Below are 20871 nucleotides of genomic sequence, written 5' to 3'. Positions count from 1 at the left end.
AGCATAATTAGCTCTAAGTTGTAACACAGATGAAACAGCTGACTTTAGGACCCAGCAGGGAAGCAGCCTGCCTCCAGATCTGTGATGTATCCACTGTATCTGTCGGCAGCAGCTCTTCACACACTCCCTCTCACTCACTCATGGGCCTGCACTAAGTCTCAGCATCTGGCATGGACAGCATCACCGGCAGAATGGACACAAACGACACCAAATGTAAGTCAACTTTTAGAAGTCCTCTAACACTGAAATTCTGCAGCACACGCATTGACAGTTCTGGTGGAGTTTGTCAAAGTTGATTTTGATATGCATTGTTGTTATTTGTTTGTTGGTCATTTCAAGCTTGGAACATCCACTCACACACCCCACATGTCCTGCCTTCTGACTGCAACACCCTCACTGAAGCACCCTACACTTCAGTGGTTTTGCTAGAAACTGGGGAATTATTGCTGGGAATATGGAAATGCTCAGTCTTGGCTCTAATTGCACATAATTTCCTTTACAAGATTGCATAGTTTTCTCTGTGTGACTAAGCAGTAATCATCGTCTGAGATCACCCAAGGTGAGCCATGACACTTCCTTCCCCCCGTAATTATCTCTGTACATGGAAGATAACACAAAGGCAGAGCACTTCAAATATATAAATAATGTAACTTCAGTTCCCCCCCCCCCCAGCTGCTTGTAGAGGCAGAAACCCAAGTGCTGATCCGAAGTCTGATTGTTGTTGTAGGAAAGTGAATCTTGAAGTCAAACATGTGGATGTGGAGATAATCGTTTGATATTCGACACCACCAGCAGTGAGTCGCTCAAATAGACCCCCCGAAGAACTACAGTGCTGTTTAGTTGAAATAGCCAGAAATACAAAATGTGTTTCCGCCTCTTTGTGTTTTCTCTGGGAGGGGTGCAATTGCCCCCCTGCACAGTCCAACATTTTTCCACATTGTAATATACTATAATGAAAACAAATATACTTATAGGCTCTGAGGTTGGGAGTAACAGCCTCCCTGTTGATGTGATCCTACTCAGCTTGATAAATTGGATTTCAAAAATGAAGTGAACAGTTTATAGTTAATGTCTCTCTGATCCGACTTTGTGCTTAAGCAGATGTTGCTGCAGCATGTCACTGCATAGTTAGCTCTAAAGACCAGCCACCAGGCAGGTAAACATGTGATTGTGATTATAAGGACCAACTTTATGGACATTTTTACTCAACTGGCCAGAGGTGAAAGGAAATGGAACAAACTACACACATGGTCTATCTTATCAAGCATTTTAACAACCTCATAGCCTGCAAGAAATATATTTATTTTTAAGTCTTCATGATGTACTTCTTTTCCATTGACATGTTGTTATGTCTCAAAGGTCACTCTAAAAGCTTAATCCGTCGAGTTGCATGCAATCAGATATCAGCTTGGTGAGGTTGACGAGAGGCAGGTATGAACTTGAGTGCTTGGAGTTTCTTAATATCCACTGTCTCAGCCAGCTGAAGCAGCATTGTAATACAGATTCTGTTTCCACAGTGTCAGAGAACACCAGGTGGGTGTGAGAGGGGAGAGGCTGTCCCTGCAGAGGTGCATTGCAGTGGTGGGATTGCCTGGGATTCAGCTCAGCAACATATGATGAATGGTAGCTGTTGTCAAGATGTTTCGGAGTTAATGGAAGAACTTGTGGATAAAACTGTGATCCCCTGTGGATTATACAGTGATGCAAAATCAAACAAACTGTACTGCTCATGTAAGCGCAAGTGTGCTGCATGCTCATGAAATCTATGATTTTTCCCTCTAATACGATGGTTGGAGTGGTTTTCATATCCACATTGAAAAGAGAGTCTGTGCGTGTGTGTGTGTGTGTGTGTGTGTTTGGGTGTGTGTGTGTCTGTGCGCCTATTAGAACTTTCAGAAATGTTTTATTCACATTTATTTTGGACATTTCACAAATTTTCCTGAGGCCTGTGGAGAACATCTTTGAGAGTAAACAAGGATTTGAATTGTTAAGGCTGCATTGAAACACAGTTCAGTAGTTATGGGTTAAGAGGGGAAACGAGCACAATTAAAATGCAGTCTGCTGTCGTCATGTAGCCTGTGGTCACTGACCTGTGTTTGCATTCATGCCACATTTGTCACTGCAACCTACAACTGCGACTCATGCTGCAACCTGCACTTCTACATAGCAAAAAGTGACTTTACTCCAATGTTTCTGTTATCTACAAATCACTCTTCTAGTACTTTACAGCATAAGTGTCAATGTCGTGGTTTCATCTAAGGTATGCTGTTGTAACAACACTGTTCAGATCGTAAACAGAAATTTATTTTAAGGGTTTTTTATTGATCTTCATTGGTAAATTGTTGTATTTGCTAGAAGGAACTGGGAAATTAATCATTTTCATTTATACAGGTTAGGCTAATTAGGCTAATTTGTCTTGTTTGCTCTTTCAGACTTTATCCAGAATTTTTAGAACTGAAAATAACTGCACAGACATGCAGACACTCACCCAGTATATCTTATTACATACAGCATGAAACATATTTATGTTCCATCATTTATGAGCTGTAAATCTTGCATGATTGTAGACATGTCCCATAAGAAGTGGAAATCCCCTCTTTAACCCCAGAGAAATGAGGAGATCACTATGATTCATAGGGCTGAGATGTGTGTGGTCATGCATATGTGCATCGTATACAGCCAATGGTCATTCTCTGCAGAGGTGTTTATATAGAGTGTCCATGGAGATGTGCTGCACAACATTAGACCAGGACAACTCTAGCATGTATACAATGCTTGGAAATTTTGGGATTTTTTCTTCCCTTTGAGAGGGTGAAAAGCGACTTTGCCTCGGGTGTATACAGACATGTATAGGCACAAGAAAAAGAAATCACAGGGAAAATTCTGTTTTATGGGAAAGACTTATAGAATATAAGAGAGGCTAAGGTAGAATGAGTTTTGCCTAACCTGTTATCATGTTTATGCAATTTACCTGACAACTGCCATTAATTAGCACTGATACACTGTACAGTGTGAAAAGTATGAAAGAGTATGTGAACCTTTTGAAATTTCAAGGTTGATCTGTACCTGTATGTCAATATACAGGTAAATAAATTGTACTGACTGACTGTTTGGCTTTAGGCAAAATCCAGTTCAAGAAGTGCAATATATGGATGTTAGTTATATTACATGGTTCTGGTATGTACCCACTTTTTTCCCACATACATCAACAAGTCTTTCGTTGAAACATGTTACAGTCTTTGGGGTGTTCTGCATAGTGAAACTAAACTAACTAACTTTCGTTGGCCAGTAAAGGCAGTACAATCCCCAGCTTTCAGAAAACTCATTAGCCACATTCAGACTAAGTTGATTCAGCCAAAGCGTGAAAGGGTCTTATTAGCTCGCTAGCCTAAGCTCAGAGCAGGCGATTTAGTTCATAAGTAAAGCTGGATTTGGCTTTGTGAGTAGATCACAAGTATTTCTGCGAAGCCTATGAGAGAGCACTAGAATAGACTAGACTCTTGACCAGTCATACATGATAAACATCTTAAGATGTGTGGATGATAACTCGCAACCTTTTGTCGACTTACTTTATATTACACCTAATGTTTGTTTAATTGGATTCTTTGTGATAGTAACTTAGAAGCAACTTTAAAAACGAACTAACTACTTACTGCCTTTCCTTTTTACAGTCTTTAACTCCTCTTGAACAACTCAACAAGGAGAAATGCAGGAGAACTTATCCTTGCGATAATGGTAAGACTCAGACAACAGCAATAAGGAATGAAGAGAGTGTCCTAGTTTTCTGGTGAACAAGTGAAGACAGTGCTCCGGTCAAAATCCCATTAGCACAAAAAATCCTAAATGGAGACAAAGCGGCCCCTTTTCCCCTCTAGGCATGTGTTACTCTGTGTGTGTGTATCTGTGGGCATGCATGTGTGTTCTGTGTATATTACCCTTGTCTGTGCAACATCAGTAAAGTAGTGCAGAATAGCATCTTTCTCAGTATGTGAATTCTTCTCTGTGAGGGAGACATAGCATTGTGGTGATCTCACAGGACTCAGGGCAGATACAGGATCGGAATAAAGCCGACTGCACTGTAGGTCCTTTGTCTGGCAGCAGGCTGAGTCAAGCCCTCTGTGCCACCCCAGACTTTAATAAATCAGAGGGCAAAAAATGAAAAATGGGAAAGAGGGGAAGGAGGTTTAGCAGACATCATAATCAGTTTTGTGACCTTTGACCTTTGACCTGACACTATATTGAAAGTACCCAGGTGTGGGACGGCCACTTCTACCCATCTATCCTTTTTTTTTTAACCCCATCATGTGTTGGGAGAATTCCCTGTACAGTTTCTCGGTCTATCAGAGAACTAGGCACCCTTGATTAGCTGTTAGTCATCACATTTAATAGATTAAATGCCTCTTTCCAAAGGCATGGATCTGAAGACATTAACAACTTTTTAGGGGGAGGACTATCAGCATATTATGAGCTGTAAAATATTGTTAAGCACCCCTTTTCCTCCATGTGAACTACACATGATAAAATAATTTCTGTAGCACAAATGTTTGTTTTTGCACCTCTATCAGATTGAACCATTATTGGCTTGATATCATGTGATCTGGTCCCAGACTTCAGATCTGTAAAGCTATGCAAAAGAATTTTTGAACCAAAGTAAACACTGGGCAGGAAAATGAGCAGCAGTGCTTTTATTTATCATACTCTGGAGACCTTGACTCTCTTCACTAGCTAGAAACCGGCGATCCCCACTGTTTCCCAGATTACTCAACTGCAGTGAAGCCATGGGTGGCTGTAGCTTGTGCATGTGTGTCAGAACATCAAACAAACTTGAGTGCTCCATAGCCTGCCTTCCAGTCCCAGTTAATGCTTAAACAGGTGAGCGGGAGTGTACGGACCCGTAATTCTCCCACTCCATCACCAGGGGAACGTCTCATTCGCTTAACAGGCCTAATGCCTTTGAGCAGATTTGCTCTCTGTGATGAGCTCATTAGAGTGGCCTGATTAGAAGGAGCGAGTCTGCATGTTCAAGCTAGAAATGAGTTATAGACATTGACTACACAATACAAACTCAATTTAAATAATGTGTACACATGTCTGCCTACATGTGGGGGAATTTTCCTAAACCAAGTCATTTAGTTTGGAACATAATTGTACTATTTAGGTATTATATATACTATTTGTACTATTTAGTTGTCTAATTTATGATTATGAAATGTGTTTTCAAAGGAAGCAGTCAATGGAAGTGTCAATCTGTCTAGATGAGGTAAATAACAGGAACTACTGTGTCCACAAAGCCATTCATAGCTTTTCCCTCTTTTCCATCTCCAGTGAATAATGCATTTGTGAGAACACTTGTGAGTACCATGGACTGAGATCCTGTTTATATTTAATGATAACCTGAAGCTTCTCGTGCACAATAAAATAGTGGGGAGCGTGTTTTTTAATTTGCACACCTTTACGACTCAAACTAAATAAGTCTTTCCATATGTGCCCCTCACCTGCTGCTCAACTCCACCATGTTTTACAGTGTGAATTTGGAATGCAAGTTAATTATTGTGCATGTTAGTCTCAAACGTCCACCCACATGATAAATGTACGCATCCGTGCCATGAGAAAGCATTTCTTCCTTTCAAAGGGACTACCTGCAGCAGCTAAATAAAAGACTTTATAAATAGCTCATTGAAAGAGCTCCATGACATTGTCATCCCTTTTAAATACAGAGGTAGAAGCAGACACATTAAATTCTATCTTGTGTAGGATCTACACAGTGCATTGAGAATGGTGTCACCAGAGACAGTGCAGTAAAGGCTGGTGTGGGTCAGCTGGCAGGAAGAGGAAACAGAAGGCCGGAGGTGATATGTGATGTCATCAGCTGAGGAAGTGCATCTCTATAAAGGGCATATAATGGGCATCCCCATACACTTGGTCAGTCCATTAACCAGTGTGGGACAGGAAAGCACATGGCCTTTAAATCCCCACAGTGTTGATTTCCGACCACATTTCACAGCCCCTTTTAAGGCACTTCTATATCATCGGTTGTCCTGGAAATATTCTGTCATTTCTGTTTCATGTCTTTGATTAATAGCCAGTGCCAGTAATAATTAGTAATTGCAGTATGCAAGCTCTGGAAAACAAGCTGGTGCATAAGACTTATTAGACTTTAAAGTAAACCACTCTGCCCCTCCTACACTAACTCGTAGTGTATGTAGCCTCAGTGTGAGAGGAGTATTAGGCCAGAAGTAGGTTCATGACTTGTTGTTAAGGCCTAAATTTGACCTTGTCTGCTTGGTTAGAAAGACAAGGCTCAATCAGAAAGGGAATTTCAATGCAGCTTGTGTCTGAGTCAAAGCCCTCAACAGCATCTCTCCTCATCAAGACACAGTCCAATATTCACTCTCCTTTCAGCACTGTTTTGTTTTCAATCTACCTGTGAGGGAAATCTTCTCTAGTAGCTCAGTGATCAGCTATGTTCACCAGCTGACTCTGTCTAGCCGTTGTTTGGTGCTGGACCTGTACATCCTTCATTCTGCATTTTAATCACTTTCTAAATGTTGGAAGTGGCAACACATCACCTTTCTGAAAATGAAGTGATTTCTGCAATCGCATTTTCACGCCTGATGAAATCACATATAACTTAATTCATGCATGAGTGCTGTAATCACAATACCACAGCAGGTCAGATTTGCACGTCTGCCACTTATCAGTTATCTTATGAGTCTTCCACTTTCAATTGCTCACCATCGTCTGTTCATGCCATTTTTCAGATGCTTTGCTTTGCATCTGCAATATACTCACCCAGTGACATCTGGCACAGATACATGACTAGACTCATCTAGTTAGTCATCGTTTGGTTTTCTGCTAAGGGCTAACCCTTTTGATACAGAGTAAATGTTAATATAAAAGTGTTATACATAGCAGCTTTAAATGGCTGTCTAATAAAATAGTGTTTTTCATGTGGGCTCAGTTTGTCCAAATCAAAGCCCCCCCCCCCCCCCATTTGACAGGTCAAACTGTGGCAAACACGACTGTCAGGTCACAAATACAGTCATGATCTTGATTTCTATTACCTTGAGCAATGAACCACAACTGTCTCTGTTTACCTGTCGTAAGCTCTGGTGATAGGAGCTTGTGAATGCCCAGACATGTTTTGTGCAGGGAACCATCACACATGGGAAATGCCTGGAATCTGAGGAGTAGAGTGAGGAGGGGATTTCATCATGATAGGCTGGTGAGAAAAGAAATTGGCACAAGCCTTAATGTAATTAAAAGCCTGAAGTACATCTGGCCATCTGGTTTAGTCCATCCTTTGTTAGCGGGTATGCTACAGACACCTCATTGATTTAAGTGGAGCAAAGGTGTGTGATAAAGTTTGTGGTTTTTGTCATCTGCAGTCTTTTCTCATCTGTGTTTCCTAATAATGTGATTCAGCTATGTTTTTTTTTTTTAAACATGCATGCCGCAGCTTTGACGACAGAGTTTGATGGAGGTATTTGGATAACCCTTACACGGCATGATGATAACAGTCAAACCCTGCTGTCTCTTAACTTGAAAACCTCTCCTGTGACTCACTAAATACGAGATAAGATTGTGCCCTTTCACGGAAAATATGCTTGCCAAAGTATGCTGGGTCATATTGTTTAGTTGGCCGTAGTAATGAGACAAAGAAAGACTCCTACGCTGTGTTTCTGGACAAAGCACCTGCAGTGCTCTTTCATGTCAGATCAGGTCCAAAGACAATAAGAAAGAAGAGCCTCCCAAGAAAAAACCTGCAGTTTTCATTAGATACTGATCTCTTGTGGAGTCACAGATGGTACAGTCTCTGGAGGTTCCAACAGGACTGACCTCTGTATGGTTATACCTGTGTTTTTTATTGTGTATGTGATTAACTGTATAACCAATTAAACCAAAAAATGCATCTATTTAGTTTATTACCTGTCAAGTTTAAATCCTGTGTTTTAATGAATACTCAAACTTGTGACGAACACAAAGAGGACCGTTTTACCCGCTTGTAATGAGAGGCACAGCGATGTGCATCTTATAGCTCAGTGTGTTTTCTCTGGCCTCCTCTGGCATCCACACGCCTGTGTGAATTCACAGCTTTACTGAGGTGGTCAGAGGTCACGTTTAGTCACAGTAAGAAGTGGTTTGTCATGCCATAACCAAGCCTAGTAGGGTGTGTCTGTGGTATTTGTCACAGCTAGAGAGAGCTTTGAAAATGTTGGGAAACACTGTACATGCCTCGGGGATGATCTGCTCTGTGTGGACAGTTAGAGGACTTCATGTCTACATAATTAGATCATTACATTTCTTCTTTCCTGTCTTTACCTTAAACTCAGTACTGTATGTACCTTTGACCATTACTGTTGTTTCTTTTCTGTCAATCTGGTATTTTTTTTAAGTCTGTGTTTCTATAAACAGTTCTAGTAACAATACATATTACAGCATGGTAGCTCACCTGAGAGGATGGCATATAGCTACTACCCAGCATGCAAGCCACACATTCACTCAAGCCTTGAACCCCCTGACTATGTGTGACTTAACAGTGATTATTAAGCACTCTTGCCAGCCCAAACCCAGCTCACAATGTTTTCTTTCTGCATCTGACATATGGAAACGCCCACACTTAGGAAAAGCAGTGTGTTTTGTCAATTTATCTGAATTTGTCGCATATGCTTGAGGGTTGGTTTGGCCGCATTGGTGCCACTGAAGGTAGTATGCGGCATTTTGTTGGGGTACATTGATCTGCCTGAGGGTGACAAGTCATCCAACTCTGAAAGGTATCATATTTCCTCTACCAACATCTTATAGCTTTTACTCCAGCTGTCCTGTGTAGTTGGTACAGATAAACACACTGAACATAGGAAAAAACTCACACAGCATCAGTGAAACACTTTTTTTCTATCTGATAGTGGTAAAGATGTTTCAACAATGCTTTATTGTAGCTGCATGTCAATAGGTTCACTGTCACCGCCTGGATGGCAGGTTTTCAGCCGGTGAAAGGTTAATAATGTGCACTGAGGTAAAGAATGTGGGTAAGCTGTTAGTGGACGTGTGTGTGTTTACACAGCAAGCATTTCCCAGGTGCTATACGATCCCAGGGATTACAGTGGAGGAGGATCTAATAGGGCTACAAACACAAATACACACACACATCTCCCCTCACCCTACCCCCCCAGACAGAAAAAAAAAAAAAAAGAAAGGAGGGAAGACAGAGTGTGGGAGGAAGGTAGAGGGAGATAACAGATCAGAGGGAGGAAGGAAAGAAATGGGAGTGTGAATGCAGCGGTAGCCAGACCGCAGCTCACCTCCACTCCAGAAGGACTTTACGTGACACACACACAAGGAGTCTTTGACCAACAATGCTCTTTGTGTATGAATGAAGTGGCTTGTGTCCTCCTTATACTTGGAAAATGGTAGGGCTCTCGTCCACTGCTGTTGAGGGTAAGTGTTGAAAGAAAGCATGTGTAGCTTAGAGCAGAGAGAAGCTTTGGGGATTTGTGAAGATGTGCAATAGACATAACACTGTGAAGGTGTACAAGCTGTGGAGATGTAGAGGTGTCACAATTAAATGCAAGACGTCGGGTAATCTTTAATTCAAGCTCCAAGTATCATGCCAGCTTGCTGAAAAACCAAGAAAGACATGGTTGATGGTTGAATTGTTGAGAAAGCTGTTTTCCACCCAGACTCAGTAGTGAAACATAGTAATTTTTTCAGCTTTTAAAGACTCTTTGTGGGTTGGAGATTCCTCTGTGATTAGCTGGAATGTCTGCCAGCAACAATATTGTGAAACCGTATTGTGAGTTGCTGTCAAATGACTTAATTTTGTCACTTTCGAAACACTGAGAAGTTATGTGTGTGTCTGTGTGTGTGTGTGTGTGTGTGTGTGTGTGTGTGTTATGTGGCAAGATGAGTAGGCTCAGCATGAAGAAAGCATTTGGCATGAAATACATGAGTAGAACAAAACACAAAGTGAGGTCACATTATCCCTTATATCGGGCTTCGGTGGACATGTTAGCACAGGTGCTCAGCTCACTGGCATTATTCACCACCCCCCACCCATACACCCACCCACCCACCCTCAAAAAGTTTAAACAGAACCTGTGCTAATGTAAGCCTCTTCTAAAGGGCTGAGCCTGCACTGTTAAACAAACTACTCTCTGCTTCACAAAAGTCTACACATGCACACACAAAAGCACTTTGCAGGGTTCTGCGTCGTTAACAAGGTGAGGAATGTGTATTGCGTTGGCAGGCAAGTGTGAGGATGTAACGTTTGAGTGTGTCCGAAACCTTGAACGGCTTTACACACCACCCCGCACCATCCCTTGTGTGGTCGAGAAATTGTTTTCTGGATAGAAAGTTTTTTTTTTTTTGTTTAGATTTAAAAGAAGTAAAATTAAAAGTAATTAAACCTTAAATTAAGCTGACATTAATGACACCACTTCCAAACAGTTTTTTCTTCTTTAAGCTTGAGTGCAGTTTCAAGGCTTGCATGCTGTTTCACCATAACCATGTGTTTATAAAGGCATGACTGTGGTAGTTTCAGGCCAGCTACTACGATGTAATTCCTCTCTTCTCATTTTGGCACAAATGGAATAAAACCTCTAATCTCCGCGTTGGATAATCAGCTTTTTGGAACTGTAGTTGAGTTTAGTTGAAGTTATTTTGCGACTGCTGCGCCCTACTTCACAGCAGCTTCTTTAAAGCATCCTGTTGATGTCTGTGTTGTGTTTGATTTAGTGCTGAGTGTTGCAAACTTTGAGTTCTCTCTTCAGTGAATGAGTCATGCTGTGGATAAGGTTCTGTCTTCCACTGGGTTAGGGGAAGCCCAGTGGTGTGTTAGAGCCAGAATCTAAACAGCTGGAACCTCTGGCAGAGAGACAGCCTTTACCAGGCCAAGACATCCCGCTCTCATGAGTTTCCTCTCCTTCCCCGAACTCCACTTCCTTACTTCCCCTGGGTGAATCCGATGTTAATGAGGAGACATTCCAGGCCGCTACATGAATTAATTCCTCGTGCCCACTTTCGAGTTCAAGCATGTTTTTATTACAATAGACGGAAACCACAGTAGTAAAGACGCGGTTAGACAAACACACACCTACTGTAGCTCTTGTTGATCTTTATTGTGGCCTTGGCAGGGCATTGTAAAGCCCATAGGAAGACCCACCTCAGGAAAGCATGTCTGTCTTTAAGGAGTGGGAGCAGTCTGAAATGTAGAACACGGACAAACGCCAGATACATCTTCCAGCTTATCCAGAGTTTCTTCTTGTCAGCAGTGATTTAATATTAGATCACTGTGTTAGAGTAATACTTTTACAGTAACAGTCTGAACATGTTATTATACTCTCTCTACACACACACAGTGTACACTGTTGCAGTCACAGATTGCCAGTTTTAGGTGCTCTAAACTCTATGTCTGCACGTACCAGTGTTTGTTTAACGCAACAGGTCTTGTTGCCACATGACCGCCTACCAAACAAAGAGTTTTTCTGGCTCAGCAGCTGTCCCATGGCTGACCCTAGCAAGATGCACGGTTCAATAGAGCTAATGTGAGCGAAAGACGGAGATGGAGGGAGTGTGAAATTGGGGAAAGCACAGAAAGTGTGCCAGTTGTCAGGATTTTGATTATAGAGGTGGAAAAATGTGCCTTAGGATGCAGTGATAAAAAAAGACAGACACAGTGGTTGACTAACGATATTTGAAATCAGATAAAGGATGAATGGGAAAATACATCAGCAGAAAGTTGTTGTGGACCTGTTCTCAGACTGTGCTGCAGCTGGGGGACTCAGAGTTTATTTAGGTTGTGCTCTGAAAACAGGGAGTGGACCATTCCCACCTCCCAGATCAACACGATGAGAATTATAAAATGCTTTTTTTGTACGTCGTCAAAGTGTTACAGAACTTGGAGAGTCCTCTGAAAACGATGTTGATTGCAGGGCCTTGTCTGGCCCAGCTCTTGTTTTTGTTACTCTATGACGTTAAATCTCTCAACTGTTAGATAAAGATCAGGTTCCTACAGTATGAATAAAACCCCTTTTTACTGGTCCATTTGGCCCACTCCAGTCTCTGTAAGGGGGCCCTTCATTTCTTCTTCTCAGAATCTCATGTGTTTGCCAACATCTTTCCTTTCTTTCCAGTGCTTCTTGGTATGAAGAGTGACAGTTGATTGAAATGTGGCTTTTTGCCTCTCTGCCTCTGAGCCAGTAACGTTTCAGAGCTGCAGCACTGTCGTTTCACTCTCCGTGCAGGATGTTCTTTTCATGTTATTTTTGGTAGCTTCGTGTCCACTTTTTCTTCTTGGTTAATGAGCAATTAGCAAACATGCTTCCTGCCACTGCAGCCTTTGACATTGTTTAGTCTGGTTAATAACAGACAGAGGAGGAGATAAAGCAGACTGGGATAAGGTGACAGACTGACAATGACAAACTAGGAAGCGACAGAGTGACAGAATGAAAGAAGGACACAAGGGACGCAAAGCAGAGAGAGCATCTTTGACAGACTCACAGGGGTTGTTTAGACATGTCAGTTTGACCTTTGACCCATGCCCCACCCCTGCAGCCATGGAGGTGTTGGTGAGTGAGCTGGGATTACTGTTGAAGATGCTGGACCAGGAAAACCTCAGCTCCTCCACCCAAGAGAAGAAGACCTCAGTGTCCAACCTCCTGCAGCAGATACAGCCGTCAGGTTAGTAAGAAGATGACAAGACAGATTAAACATCTTATTATATCCATAAACTCACTAAGTATTACAGATTTTAAATATTAACACCCTGCACTTTCATTATACTGTATGTATCTGACTCTGACTATAGCCGTTCACTCCTGTAAAACAAATTAAGCCCATCTTTATTGCAATTTAAATTTCACAATGTGAAATATACTACGTTTCTTCACTTTCTTTCTCTCCATTAGTTTCAGGAACGGACTACATCTACATGAATTCAGCGGTTTACAGAAATGGCACCAGTTTTGTGGAGTCCCTCTTTGAGACTTTTGGTAAGTTTGAGTTCCAACATGTGAAATAAACCCCAGTGTCTGTAAGCATCTGTCACAGTAACAGTCAGTTCTTGAAGGTGTCATGATGTGTTGGACCACAAGAAAATGGGCAAGAATATTATATATTTGATGTCTATGCCTGGAAGGTGTCAGCACATACAGTGCATCCCACCTTGCTGTGTATGGGTGCATTGGGCTGCAGACCAATTAGAGTGCTAATGCTGACTCCTGTCCGCCATGAATGTGTCTACGAGGTGCAGAGAGACTGCACTACAGGCGTCTGTGGCCCCACTAAGCATCTTTGAAGTCTTCTAGGATTTTCTAGCTGACATCTTGAGGCCACATAGCAGAGGACACATCCAGAGGTCTTGTGGGATCTTTGCCTTGATCAGTCAGAACTATGCAGCCTATATGTGAGCGTGATATTTTTGTCATTTTTAGACTGCCAGCTTGGAGACCTAAAGGATGATACAGAAGAACTAAAGGAAGACAAGAACACTCAAAGTAGTGCTTTAAAACAGGCAAGTTGTCCAACTCAAACTAAGTTCCTAAATCAAGTCAAATACATATGAACTATTTGCCTCATTCTAAGTGCTGGAAGAAGGTTCACACAGTGTGTGTGTGGGATGTATGTTGTTTTATGTCTATATTGTTTCAGCACTCAAATCCAAATCCAGCTTTGCAAGAGTACTACACCTAAATGACCTGAGTAGAAAAAGCAAAGGAAAATAAAGATTGTATTCCATGTTGTGGGGGTTTCCCATGCACACATGCTCATCACTCTGTGGGATGTTAGAAGAGTTAAGAGACCCACCCACAGCCAATGTGTCTAATTTATGGATATCATTTTGAGGGCTACACTCTATATGTCTCTGATGATGTATGTCTTTGGCTGTGAGAAAAAAAAAAATCTTTCACAGCCAGGCTATGGAGGAAATTTGAGAATTATGTTTGTGTTTGTGTGCGTCTCTGTCAGCAGAACTGTGCAGACTCCTCAGATCCGCACTCGACCGACTCCCCTCCCCCTCTCCCCACAACACCTCCTCCTGAGGAGTACTATGAGGAGGCAGTGCCCCTCGGTCCTGGCAAAATGCCCGAGTACATCATCACACGAGGTCAGCATTTTCCCGCGTCCAGTGAACTCAGTACCCTCAGTACTCAGCACTCCAATTATATAAGCAAGAACACATATCACTTTTTCAAACATAATTACAAAGTAGGAGATATATTGAAGTGCATGAGGAAACATAATGACTAATTAGGTTTTTCCCCACTCTTTACAGTCAGGTCAAGCCCTCCCAACTCTATAGAAGATGGGTATGAAGATGCTGAAAACAACTACCCTGCTACCTGCATAAACTCACACCGTAAAAACTCCTGTGAGCTAAGATCAGTTGTACCTACAAATTAAAGAGATAGGGCATTATACAAACTACCTTCTTTAACAAATAAAGCAAACCTGTTCTTGCTTTCCCAGACAATGATTCCGACGCCTTAAGCAGCTCCTACGAGTCTTACGAGGAGGACGAGGAAGACAGGAGCCCCGGTGTCCGGCTCACTCATCAGTGGCCCTCAGATGAGAGCTCCATGCCTCCTGCCAGAGACTGCCGCATCTGTGCTTTCCTGCTGCGCAAGAAACGGTTCGGCCAGTGGGCCAAACAGCTCACGGTCATAAGGGAGAACAGACTGCAGGTGAGGAGGTCTACATTCATGTTGTTCAGTACAAGATGCCTTGTTATTGCCCTCCTTTAACCTACTCTATCCTATGTGTCCTCCTTTCTGCAGTGCTATAAGAGTTCCAAGGACGCATGCCCCTACGTAGACCTGCTGCTGCCTCAGTGTGCTGTGGTCTATGTGCCCAAAGACAGCAAGAGAAAGCACCACGAACTACGGTTCACTTTACCCAATGGAGATACACTGGTGCTGGCAGTACAAAGCAAAGAGCAGGCCCACAGATGGCTTAGGGTGAGCTGTAATTGCACACTGTGTAGCTATATGTCTTGTGGACAATTGTGGACAAGTTATGCATATAAACTATCCTCACAGGTTGTTAGAGAGGTAAGCGGTCAGAGCACAGGACCTGAGGAATCTGTGTCTCCTGTCATTCCAAGAAAAGTCAAACTTGACAAGGTAAGTGTAGAGGAGAGGATGTTTGTAGTAACACCTCCCCGTCATTTTCATCCTCAAAACATAATTCGTCTTCACAGCTGAGGTGAGGAAAAGCCGGTGACAAGCAGCAATTGTGCTGTCACCATTCATTTTCCTAAACAATTGTTTGGCTCAACACCGTGCATCGTGACAGCTGCTGTTGGCTTGTAGAAAACACAGGACATGTAATGTAGTGTAATTGGGTGGTAGTGTTAGAGACACATGTAGGTTACATTTCCCGACCTGTCAGTACACAAACAGGAAAAGACAAAGAGGGGAGTGAAAAGGTAAAGCAGCCGCCTGAATGTGTCATTACATCATGTGTTATGAGACAGGCTGTGGGAGAGTGAAAGAATATCTGAATATAGTAAGTTTGTTACCGAGTTATTTAGCTTTGCAGTAATAAGTATAGGCTGTGCAAAACTCCCCTATTCAAAGTCTAAACCTGAATACGTGTGCTTCTTCCTCAGAGGTTATCTGCTGAAAGAAACACATCCGATTCAGACAGTGTGGGTGTTTCAACTGGAGACAACTGCAGAGAGAGTGGTGAGAGACGTACAGTACACACAGTCGGCGTTGGCTCAGTCATCAACATGGAACTTCTTTTCCATACTGCGTGTTCAATGTGACACACTTGATAACTCAGACAAGACAGTTGCATGTCACAAGTTCAGTATTTATGATTTTATGTTTGCACATGCCAAAGAAAAATAAAGACAGTTTTATCCTTTAAATTTTGATGTAGGTAAGGTGAAACGGGGGGCCTTTGCTGCAGGCCGTAAAATAACACGCATCATCAGCTTCTCTAAAAAGAAGCCCCCTCGGCCTGGGGATGCCCATACATCTTACAGCAACCCTCGGCAAGGTGAGTCACCTCTTCATTGCCAGCCTTCTGGTCTCCAGTTGTGCAGACGTCTAAATTTGATTTCCGTCCGCAGGCTTCCTGTCAATACTGGTGAATCAGGTGTGGCAGGAGCAGTGGTGTTGTGTGTGCAGAGGCTCTCTTCACTTCTACCAAGAAAAAGGAGATCCTCAGATCTCCCTCCCCTCTCTTCCTCTCCACGGTTGCGAGGTGGTGCCAGGTCTTGGACCCAAACATCCATTTGCCTTCCGAATTCTTCGAAACAGCACAGAGGTGGCTGCTTTGGAGGTAGAATATTATGTTGGTATCTTATTTTTGCAGCTGCACTAATCGGTATTATTATTTAACAGGGCAAATTACTATATGTGAGTTAATAGAGGTGACAAAATCCACAGAAAACTATTAGTTGATGCAGCAGTTCCCCCCAGTTCACTCTTTCAGCTTCTGGTTTTGGTTTTAAATGCTGCAACTTTACATTTTGTATTTAATATTACAGCACACAGTTGTCTCTTTGTAGGCAAACACCTCAGAGGAGCTGGGAAGGTGGCTCGGAGTTCTCTTGGCAGAAACAGGATCCGCAACAGATCCAGAGTCACTGCATTACGACTACGTTGACGTGGAAACCATTGCTAACATCCGCGATGCTGCGCGGCATTCCTTCCTGTGAGTGAGACAGGGAGCAGGGAAGTGGGGATATTTGGACGAGGTCAAAGCAAGGCCACCGGCCAGGACAGTGATGTTTTGACCTCACACAGAATTCATCTCCCCCTCTCTCTGTGATCCTAGGTGGGCCACATCCTCCAGCAGTACCTCCACAGACTCCAGAACATATTACGAAGTCCCTAATGAGGACATGCAGGTGCGGCAGCCGTGCTCAGATGCACGTTTACAAAGTCCCCTTAAACCCTGTGTGTAATTTTTATACTTTGATGTGATGAGATTAGAAGCTGTGTGTCTGTGTGTGTGTGTGTGTTCAGCTGTCCCTGTCTGAACATGACACCGCGCATCAGTCACCTGAGCAGACAGACTGCTCTCTGTTGCACGCCTATCAGTGAGGGCTTTTTTGTAGGGAAGAGAAAAAACAGGGTCGGAATGGGAGAGTTAAAAAAGAAAATGCGAACTGGTGACAGGAAGGCGAGAGGTCATGGCAATTTTACAGTCCGTAAACCCGTTTTATAACCCAGTTGACATGCACTTACACACATATGTGTCATTATTTACATCCACACCTCCAACGTCTCCAAACAGTAAATCTAAAGATTTGTTTATTGCCTAGTCTGATATACAAACATAACCTTTTTTTAAAAATTCCTCTGTCCTCATTCTTTTTTTTTTTTACGACTGTCATGTCCCCCACCCTTCTCTACTCCACCCAGTCAGGGGAGAACTGCAGGCAGCAGTCTGGAAATCAAGCAAAGCGGCGCTCAAGTTTCTCAAGCAGTGACTCCGACAGAACCAAACCATTAGTCTCCCTCAAGCGAACAGGCTCAAGTAAGTGCGTTCAGATAGATGGATTTATGCAGTGGAAACTTACAGAAAGAAAGCTCTCATCTGTGGGAGTGCCGGTTTGAAAGACAACTGAGTGATGGCAAGGGCAAAGCTAGCAAATTACTGTTTAAATGACAGAGCGTGTAAGAAACATATTAGCATGCCAGGGGAAAGGTATAGTATTGCAAATGTGCAGAGAAAATATGCGATGATTTCCCTGGGGTGGTCTAGGGATTTCTGAAGGTAGAATAGTACTGTGTAGCTGTAAGACAAAGAGAATCTCTATATTTTGAAAGGCCGCTTTCTCAGCTTTGGGACAGAGATTTGCAGTTTACATTGTGTAAAGAGTGTGCTGATGTGTGGTATGGTTAATACCAGTAAAGACGAATAAGAGCACTGTGAAAAGGTAGTCTAGAGAAATAGTAATGGACCAATGGACATTTTTAGATTAATTATATTATATTATTACCAAAAATGTGCTATTAGCTTCCATTTAAAGGTCATTGTTATAGTGGTCCCTGATATCTGGTCTTATTTTATGTTCAGTACACATATGACAATGATAAAGTACTAATTCAGTCATACAATTAGATTTCCATCTGGCTCAGTTATTTTACTCTCTCCCTGCAGTTATTTTCTCACTTTCCATCTATAGTATCATCCCTACTCTCTCATCTCTTCCATTTGCTCCATTGTCTCACTTGGCCTCTGCCATACAAATAAATGAGATGAGAGTCTAGGGTTTAGGAATGTGATACTGGTGTGGTTGGTTAGCTCACAGCTCTTCTCGGTGCCATTTCACAGGCTTTCACTGTTACATTCTGACACATCAAAGAGCCGGTGCTTTCCAGGGCCCGGAGCTTCAGGATGTAACCTGAGATTTATTGGACACTCACGTTAGATCCACTGCCTCGCCTCCTGACCTCTTACTCTGCAGGAGTGTTTGTGTATCTATATTTTTCTCGTGCATCAGATTGTTTTACTTGCCCAGATTTTTTTTATGGCTGCACACAGTTACGTGTTACACTTCTGCACAACCTGTAGCGGTTTTATCGAACATCACACATGACATTAATGTGAGGGACAGGGAGACAGATCACCATACTATTTTTCTTCTCCTTCCCATAACCCCTGCACGTTTGACCGTTCACCTTTGCTCCCACCCAGATGCCAACCAGTATGGAAGGTATGGGAAAACAAGAGCAGAGGAGGATGCCAAGCGTTACCTGAAAGAAAAAGAGGAGCTGGAGAGAGAGAGGGATGGGATACGAAATGCACTAGTGACCCTCCGAAAGGAGAAGAGACAACTGAAGGAAGAGCTAAAGACAGCCCCTGGTAAGAACATACAGAGCACAACTGACATCAGATGCTATATAAATATACCAGAAGTACATTAGAAACACTGTCAGAATGAAGGTTTTAAAGGACCCAATTATAATGCCAGACATGAAGAGCAAGAGTAAGGGAGTTTATTGTAACAAAGTAGATATAATACAGGGATCAGGCATGGGAAGAAGGAAACTAAAGAATGTGTGACGCGGCACTTGAAAACAAAGTAACAACAGAACTCAGCAGTAAATGCGGCTGGGTACCAAAGACAGAGTAACAAAAGAGAACAACTGGGAACCAAAACCAATAGAGACCAAAAAGAAGAACAAGAGTGAACAGCCAGAAGCGTGGGGATAAACAGAAGTAGTATCAACAAAAAAATCACCCCTCAAAGGGCAGGTGAAAACTTACAGGAGCAAAGATAAGAAGTGAGCAAAAAGGTCCAAAACGTCAGGCAGGCAAAATCCAAAATGTGCAAGAGCAAGATCTAGGAGAAGACAGGGGCAGGAAAGACAAGACAAGGTTGTGACAGCAGAGTAAAAGTAAACTGGCAAGGTGAGTGGAGCTTAAGAAGGGAGGCTGGTGCATAGGTGAAACAGATGATGTGATGAAGGTGAGTGAGCAGAGGGAGACACAGGTGAGGTAATCAGGGTGATTAGTAGCATAGTATGGGACAGGAAGTGAGGAGCAGGATCATGACACTCACCACATGAAAAATTCAGAGGGTTTGCTTTACAATGACACCATGGAAATGCACACGGTGGCTACCTTATAGGATTTGAGATTATAAAATATGGAAAATGAAAATAATCAAATATGAAAATGGGAGGGATTCAGTTCTTATACCTAACATGGTAAAATTGAATAGTAAGTGCACTTACTGTAACCTGCTCTGTTTCTGACCCTGACCTCCATTATTAGAGGGTCATGTGAGAGGAAAACCTCCCTACGGGGATAAATAAAACATTAAATTTGTATTATTGAAACTAAATGGCTATGAGCATTCCCTCCAAATCGAATTAATTTCCTCTAGAATCATGTAAGTGCTGCCAGCAGTGGTAGAGGAAGTGTTCTGTTACTCAGTTAAAGCAGCACAGCAGATTTTACATCCACTCCATTTCATTTCAAGTAAACATGCTTTTTGATAGTTTAAATGGTAACAGTGCACAATTTTTCTAAATGCTTTTTGATATTTTATTTTCTTGTGAGTACAAAAAGTATTTGACCACCGAAAGGAGAACATGAAAATACAAATTGTGTGGGCTCTGATGTTCTTTGTGGGGCAGACAGGAGAAAATCCCTGCTGAACAAGCGTGTATCCCAGCTGGAGGAAGCCTGCCGAGCTAAAGAGTCAGAGAGGGTGGACCTGGAACTCAGACTGACCCAGGTCAAGGAAAACCTCAAGAAGAGCCTGGCAGGAGGGGCAATGGGTGCACCAGTCGAAGCTAAAGCATCTATAAAGGTATATTTGCTACTTTTTGTAAAACAATTTATTTAAAGCACACTTTCTGCATACATCGTTTTTGTCTACTTTGTGTGCAGGCATCCAGCAAAATGATCCAGAACATCTACAGTGAGTCTCTACCAGTGAACTGCGCCTCCGAGATGCGTAGGAGACCTCCATCTATGTGTGCTTCTTCTACAGGAACTGTCATGCAGAAGGCAAAAGTAAGAGTGGGCTCTCACACACACACTTCATTAGTAATTCTTCAGTCATATCCTTATGGACAGATTTCTCTGTAAGCATAATAGAATTACAGCAGCATGTGTCATCATCTTATGGGTTTTTATAGATCACATAGAAATAGACAGTCTACATGTGCTGGTGCAACCTCTGGACATTTACATGATGGTTTTAAAATCAGCTGAATGTGTTCTTCTTCTGCAGGAATGGGAGTCAAAGAAAGGAAGTTAAGTGTAGCACTATGGAAAGGACTGGGAAAAAAAAACCTTGGATACCAGGATGTGACTTTTGCCACTGTTAATTCCCGCCTCAAAGCACAGTCTTGTTTCGTTTTGGATTGCTGAGAAAAATCAACTGTAATGAAAAATGTC

General features: G+C 42.4%; 1 protein-coding gene across 4 annotated transcripts; it reads left to right on the top strand.

The window, feature by feature from the left end:
* Positions 1 to 129: 129 nt before the first annotated feature.
* On the top strand, positions 130 to 20755 carry afap1l1a (actin filament associated protein 1-like 1a). 4 transcript variants are annotated; one of them, XM_026357410.1, is made up of 19 exons: positions 130 to 213; positions 12553 to 12678; positions 12906 to 12989; positions 13431 to 13510; positions 13969 to 14104; positions 14273 to 14368; positions 14467 to 14681; positions 14775 to 14954; positions 15036 to 15119; positions 15608 to 15683; positions 15883 to 16002; positions 16076 to 16287; positions 16517 to 16662; positions 16786 to 16858; positions 17376 to 17490; positions 18655 to 18822; positions 20103 to 20278; positions 20359 to 20484; positions 20705 to 20755. In XM_026357410.1, exons 1-19 carry the CDS (start codon positions 171 to 173, stop codon positions 20729 to 20731), a joined length of 2283 nt encoding a protein of 760 aa, XP_026213195.1. In that variant the 5' UTR covers positions 130 to 170; the 3' UTR covers positions 20732 to 20755. The 4 variants fall into 4 exon arrangements, with proteins under 4 accessions (XP_026213195.1, XP_026213194.1, XP_026213196.1 ...); XM_026357409.1 differs by having other exon boundaries at positions 13966 to 14104; XM_026357411.1 differs by lacking the exon at positions 130 to 213 and adding an exon at positions 9196 to 9438 and having other exon boundaries at positions 13966 to 14104.
* The last annotated feature ends 116 nt before the right edge of the window (positions 20756 to 20871 follow it).

This window comes from Anabas testudineus, chromosome 10 (genome assembly GCF_900324465.2).
Source record: "Anabas testudineus chromosome 10, fAnaTes1.2, whole genome shotgun sequence".
NCBI classification, from domain to species: domain Eukaryota; kingdom Metazoa; phylum Chordata; class Actinopteri; order Anabantiformes; family Anabantidae; genus Anabas; species Anabas testudineus.
This window is presented reverse-complemented; position numbering and strand designations above follow the sequence as displayed.